General features: G+C 33.5%; 1 protein-coding gene across 1 annotated transcript in view; it reads right to left on the minus strand.

Moving 5' to 3' along the window:
- Positions 1 to 488: 488 nt before the first annotated feature.
- Positions 489 to 6,965, minus strand: part of LOC148943438 (uncharacterized) — a 12,432-nt gene continuing 5,955 nt past the window's right edge. The window contains exons 3-4 of the mRNA XM_089101136.1: positions 2,773 to 2,865; positions 489 to 712 (exon numbers count right to left, since the gene is read on the minus strand). Coding sequence (XP_088957262.1) covers positions 489 to 712; positions 2,773 to 2,865 — 317 coding nt within the window. The remainder of the gene's footprint in view (positions 713 to 2,772; positions 2,866 to 6,965) is intronic.

Below are 6,965 nucleotides of genomic sequence, written 5' to 3' on the forward strand. Positions count from 1 at the left end.
ACAAAACCTGAACTTAAGGTTGCCTTAGTTTGGGCTTGGGAAGATGAAGTTGAGGTTGGCTTTGGCTGGGGTTGAGGCTGATGTGCTTTGGAAGATGACATTGAGATTGGCTTTGGTTGGGCTTGAGGGTGATGGGCTTTGGAAGATGAAGTTGAGACTGGCTTTGGTTGGGCTTGAGGATGATTGGGTTTGGAAGATGAAGCTGAGGTTGACTTTGGTTGGGCTTCAGACTGAGGTGTTTGGGAAGATAAAGTGGAAGCTGACTTGGGTTGGGATGGAGACAGGGGATTCCGAAAAGGTAGTGGTGAGGCTAACTCGGGTTGAGATATAGACTGAGGAGTTTGGAAAATTGAAGGTGAAGGTAAATTGGGTGGAGGTTGAAGAGTCTGGAAAGGTCAACATGAGGAAGATTGGGACCGAGAGGCCTGAAAAGGAGAAGGATAGAGTGAATTAAGTTGAACTGAAGGCTGAACAAATTGGGCGTTAAATTACATAGAAAATATTTCCATCATACGCTCTTGATTTTTCAGTGACTGCATCATTGCGGACTCTGCAGTCTTCATGATTTCCATAATTTTCTTTTCTTCATCAGTATTTTCTTTTAATGCTTCTTTGAATGCTCGCACTATATTTTTTTGTTCTTCAACGACAGATGCCAGTTTTGCCTTCTTTCTTTGCTGTGCTGCTTTCCCTTGAACTAGCAGAGACAAAACTAGAGAGAAATGAAAAAAAAAGTTTCAGAAAACGAAAACGGTAAAATGTCAGAAAATGATTAAGACTCTCAATTACTACTCAGTGACGTTATTCAGTGACTTAGAGTGCCTTCGAACCCTGAACTACGGTAGTTGACTTGACTACAGTTAAGTTAACTATAGTTCTAACTACAGTTCAGTTAAAGGCTTTGACAGGTCCGAACGCTCAAAGTTCGTATATATAGAAGCCTGGGAAAATATTGCCCTTTTACTTTTAAATAATTGAATTTTCCTATGTACCTCACTATTTAGAGGTTCATTGAAGTAGAGAGGCTCACTAACCTTTTACTTTAAATATATAAACAGTTGTAAGTACAGCATACTAAATGATCATTGGATAGTTTGTAATAATTCTTTCAAAGATGCTTAAAAATCACAGGAAAATGTTGTTTTGAGACTTCTCTTCATTATTTACCACAATGCATTAATTTTCGAAAAGTTTCTAACATCCTTCAAACGTGACTACATACTAACTCTACCCTATGATAGTAGCTACAAAAAGTCAACTAAAGTAGTATCAGAGTTCAAGGGTAAAACGCCAGGAGTAGCTGTGACTACGGCGGCTAAAATCTCAAACACTCTTTGAGGCCACAATCTCCCATAATTCAATCATACCATAAAAAAAAATCCTACCAAATTGTAACTTGGTTTTTGTTTTTCACCATGGAGATTGTGAGTTTTTTTTTTTCATGCTTCCCATCCTTTCCACACCAAAAATGGCACCTTAACTCTCATTCTCTGATGTCATGCCACTATATGATGATGTAATCAAAATAATATTTATAAAAAGCTTATAGAAATGAAAATTATCTTTCAAGTCAGTCCCGCTCATTATTTGGTACTATGGTTTTTCCTTCTGAAGAGTCAAAAATTGACAGGATTGCAGAGCCTAAATAAGGAGTTAATAAGGATTAGGGGGTTCACATCTGCTTAGCTCAACATAGTGAAGTCTATCCAATAGAATTTTGCATAGGTAAATTTGCCTTTTTAACCTGAATACAACACAGTCCAAAGTTTTACCCAAACCATTTAAAGATGAAGGATTCAAAATACCCAAAAACTTGTCCTATAATATTGTTTACTCTATCTTAGCTCCAAAACTAATAAGAAAAGGAAATATACTTATTGTACAACTTCAGCCAAAACTAGGCTGTTACAAAACTAGGTAACTAATTTAACTTTATTTGTATAAGGTTACATTGTAACTATTGAAAAAAAAAATTCATAGCCATTTTTTCCTACGGATTTATGTACCTTTTAACTACTAGGCCTTAAAATTCTCTTCTTTAATCTATAAGTAAGTTTATTTATGTATTCTTAAATGTGTTATCTGAATTGATTTTCAATATTATTCAGATACAGACATAGCTGAATATGCATATTTACAGAAAATTGTTTTCTTTAAAGAATTTGATTTTACTTTAACTTTGCTTCTTGGACTTCATTATTTCATTTCATATCAATAAAATTTACCACTGCAATTACTATGGTTTTGCAAAGAGGATAATTAGTTTCACACTTGAAAGAATAGTAAATTTCTAGTCTATCTACAGTTTGTTATCTTGGAAAGGGGTTAGGTGAGGAAAATGAAACTTTCAGTTATGAATCCAGGGCGAAAAACTTACTATGGGAAGGTATTGCCAAGCTTCCACATTAACCATCTTCTAATCTCCAAGTCTTAGAAATTTGTCTGCCTGACAGGTGAAATTTCAACAAAATGGCATTTTACCTTAATTTTCAGTTATCAGTTTCTTTTTCTCTGGTTTTAGTTCTGAAAATGCAATTCCTGTTATTTGAGTAGAATTTTAAGCCATATTCATGGTATTTTTTCTTCGTAACTTAGGGATCTTTGAAACCTCATAAATTGGGATTGAGCAAAGTTGTTAAGCAAAAAACATTCTTCTTGTACTTCTTTTAGCAAAAGATCTATTTTGCAAGGTTTCACTTTCATAACACAAAATTTGTTAAAAGCCATCAAAGGTGACTGCCCTCTAGAGCAAGAAGCGGAAAAAAATCCTACCTAAGTGTATCTTGGTTTTTGTAGACTCCACTCCCTTGTTTGACGGACCAGCAGCATCTTTGGTAATCTCTTCTTCAATAGGTGAGTTTCCGGCTGCAAAGCAAAAAATATTAATATCATTAACTAGTCGGATATATCATAAAATTGTTTAGCTTACAATATACAATCAATTTGAAAAATCGTGTATATTTGTGATCTTATTATGAGGCGTTTGTGATCATCTTGAACATAACTGTTTACTTCTTTTAAGGCAAACACCACAGTATATAAGATACTGTATTTCATTTTAAGACAGACTGTGAGCAATTGGAAGCAGAAATATCACAAGTTAATTCCACTATATTGAAAGCTGAAGTTCTTTTATAACCTTTAACAATTTTTTTGCCTCAATCAAACAAATATAAACAAGTCGAGAATGGACTCTTGTGTTTTTCTTCAAAGCTAAGAGAATATAGATTCTTATTAGTCAGTGGTTATAAATGACAATACAAATGTGAAGATTAATATGCTTTGAAAAATCTTCTAGAAAGGTACAAACAAGCTTTTGGTGACATACTGCTGATAGTGCATCAATGGTAACTTGAAATGAATGGAAAACTCCAAAGCAAAGGCAGTGTCTATTACTTTAATTGGAAACTGGGACAGTGGGTTTTTAAGAATCAGAAACTGCAAGACCAACTATTGCCCATTTTCTTTTATTATTATCATATTTTTTTCCTAGGAGAGAAAACCTTGAAGAGAAAGAGCAAAGAGAGATCTTTAGCTTTGTTGCAGTTAGGTGTAAGAATAGAACAATAACATAAATTGGCTTGAGGCTGAAAAAAAAATTTTTTTTTTGCCTCAATCAAACAAATATAAACAGGTCGAGAATGAAATCTTGTGTTTTTCTTCAAAACTAAGAGAATATATATTCTTATTAGTCATTGGTTATAAATGACAGTACAAATGTGAAGATTAATATGCTTTGAAAAATCTTCTAGAAAGGTACAAACAAGCTTTTTGTGACATACTGCTGATAGTGCATCAATGGTAACTTGAAATGAATGGAAAACTCCAAAGCAAAGGCAGTGTCTATTACTTGAATTGGAAACTGGGACAGTGGGTTTCTAAGAATCAGAAACTGCAAAACCAACTATTGCCCACTTTCTTTTATTATTATCATATTTTTTTCCTAGGAGAGAAAACCTTGAAGAGAAACAGCAAAGAGAGATCTTTAGCTTTGTTGCAGTTAGGTGTAAGAATAGAGCAACAACATACATTGGCTTGAGGCTGAAAAAAAAAATTTGCCTCAATCAAACAAATATAAACAAGTCAAGAATGGACCCTTGTGTTTTTCTTCAAACCTAAGAGAATATATATTCTTATTAGTCATTGGTTATAAATGACAATACAAATGTGAAGATTAATATGCTTTGAAAAATCTTCTAGAAAGGTACAAACAAGCTTTTGGTGACATACTGCTGAAAGTGCATCAATGGTAACTTGAAATGAATGGAAAACTCTAAAGCAAAGGCAGTGTCTATTACTTTAATTGGAAACTGGGACAGTGGGTTTCTAAGAATCCGAAACTGCAAGACCAACTATTGCCCATTTTCTTTTATTATTATCATATTTTTTTTTCATAGGAGAGAAAACCTTGAAGCGAAACAGCAAAGAGAGATCTTTAGCTTTGTTGCAGTTAGGTGTAAGAATAGAGCAAAAACACACATTGGCTTGAGGCTTAAAAAAAAAAAATTTGGCCTCAATCAAACAAATATAAACAAGTCGAGAATGGACTCTTGTGTTTTTCTTCAAAGCTAAGAGAATATATATTCTTATTAGTCAGTGGTTATAAATGACAATACAAATGTGAAGATTAATATGCTTTGAAAAATCTTCTAGAAAGGTACAAACGAGCTTTTGGTGACATACTGCTGATAGTGCATCAATGGTAACTTGAAATGAATGGAAAACTCCAAAGCAAAGGCAGTGTCTATTACTTTAATTGGAAACTGGGACAGTGGGTTTTTAAGAATCAGAAACTGCAAGACACACTATTGCCCATTTTCATTTATTATTATCATATTTTTTTCCTAGGAGAGAAAACCTTGAAGAGAAAGAGCAAAGAGAGATCTTTAGCTTTGTTGCAGTTAGGTGTAAGAATAGAGCAATAACATAAATTGGCTTGAGGCTGAAAATTTTTTTTTTTTTTTTGCCTCAATCAAACAAATATAAACAGGTCGAGAATGAAATCTTGTGTTTTTCTTCAAACCTAAGAGAATATATATTCTTATTAGTCATTGGTTATAAATGACAGTACAAATGTGAAGATTAATATGCTTTGAAAAATCTTCTAGAAAGGTACAAACAAGCTTTTTGTGACATACTGCTGATAGTGCATCAATGGTAACTTGAAATGAATGGAAAACTCCAAAGCAAAGGCAGTGTCTATTACTTTAATTGGAAACTGGGACAGTGGGTTTTTAAGAATCAGAAACTGCAAGACCAACTATTGCCCATTTTCTTTTATTATTATCATATTTTTTTCCTAGGAGAGAAAACCTTGAAGCAAAAGAGCAAAGAGGGATCTTTAGCTTTGTTGCAGTTAGGTGTAAGAATAGAGCAATAACATACATTGGCTTGAGGCTGAAAAAATTTTTTTTGCCTCAATCAAACAAATATAAACAAGTCGAGAATGGACTCTTGGGTTTTTCTTCAAAGCTAAGAGAATATATATTCTTATTAGTCAGTGGTTATAAATGACAATACAAATGTGAAGATTAATATGCTTTGAAAAATCTTCTAGAAAGGTACAAACAAGCTTTTGGTGACATACTGCTGATAGTGCATCAATGGTAACTTGAAATGAATGGAAAACTCCAAAGCAAAGGCAGTGTCTATTACTTTAATTGGAAACTGGGACAGTGGGTTTTTAAGAATCAGAAACTGCAAGACCAACTATTGCCCATTTTCTTTTATTATTATCATATTTTTTTCCTAGGAGAGAAAACCTTGAAGAGAAAGAGCAAAGAGAGATCTTTAGCTTTGTTGCAGTTAGGTGTAAGAATAGAACAATAACATAAATTGGCTTGAGGCTGAAAAAAAAATTTTTTTTTTTGCCTCAATCAAACAAATATCAACATGTCGAGAATGAAATCTTTTGTTTTTCTTCAAACCCAAGAGAATATATATTCTTATTAGTCATTGGTTATAAATGACAGTACAAATGTGAAGATTAATATGCTTTGAAAAATCTTCTAGAAAGGTACAAACAAGCTTTTTGTGACATACTGCTGATAGTGCATCAATGGTAACTTGAAATGAATGGAAAACTCCAAAGCAAAGGCAGTGTCTATTACTTTAATTGGAAACTGGGACAGTGGGTTTCTAAGAATCCGAAACTGCAAGACCAACTATTGCCCATTTTCTTTTATTATTATCATATTTTTTGTTTCATAGGAGAGAAAAACTTGAAGCGAAACAGCAAAGAGGGATCTTTAGCTTTGTTGCAGTTAGGTGTAAGAATAGAGCAATAACATACATTGACTTGAACTTTGCTCCTCAGAAGTCTTTGGCAGTGAATGATCTTGTGAAATGGAGGTGGACATATCAATATTGACCTCACAATTGAATTCTATTGGAGATTCTGATATTCCTGCAAGATCTTCATTAGTGGATGGTCTGGTTCCAGAAAGTGATAAATGACAAATTAAGATTGGGTTTTTAGAGTGATGATTTACATCTTGCATATGAAAAATTAAGCAGGATACTAAATGGAACTTACAACTTAACTTGTTTGGGATAATTAAGAAAAAAAAACAATGTCAATGAAGCCTAAGAAGTGTTTTTGACTGGTGGAACTATAAGTATAAACTAGAGATGTCTGTTGCTGTCTAAGTCTAAATAAGTAACCCCTGTAAGTTAAGAACAACAGGGGAAAAAAATTATAGTTTAGGTACACCCCAACATAAAATAAATATAAGAAGATTGAAAAATGGGTAGAGGTGCATATTAGTTCCCTCTGAAAAAAATTACTTATTTCTTACTGTATATTATTCAGTCAATTGGGCTGCAAAGTTGCATTGAGACTGTTCAGGGTAAAGGTGCAGTGTAGCCCCCCCCCCAATAAAAACGGCTTATTTCTAAGGGTATATTATTCAGTCATTTGGGTTCTAAAGTTGCACAGATACTGTCCAGTAGAAGCAGAATGCAAA

Source organism: Artemia sp. Qi Xiang Cuo, chromosome 15 (genome assembly GCF_049724085.1).
Source record: "Artemia sp. Qi Xiang Cuo chromosome 15, ASM4972408v1, whole genome shotgun sequence".
NCBI classification, from domain to species: Eukaryota; Metazoa; Arthropoda; class Branchiopoda; order Anostraca; family Artemiidae; genus Artemia; species Artemia sp. Qi Xiang Cuo.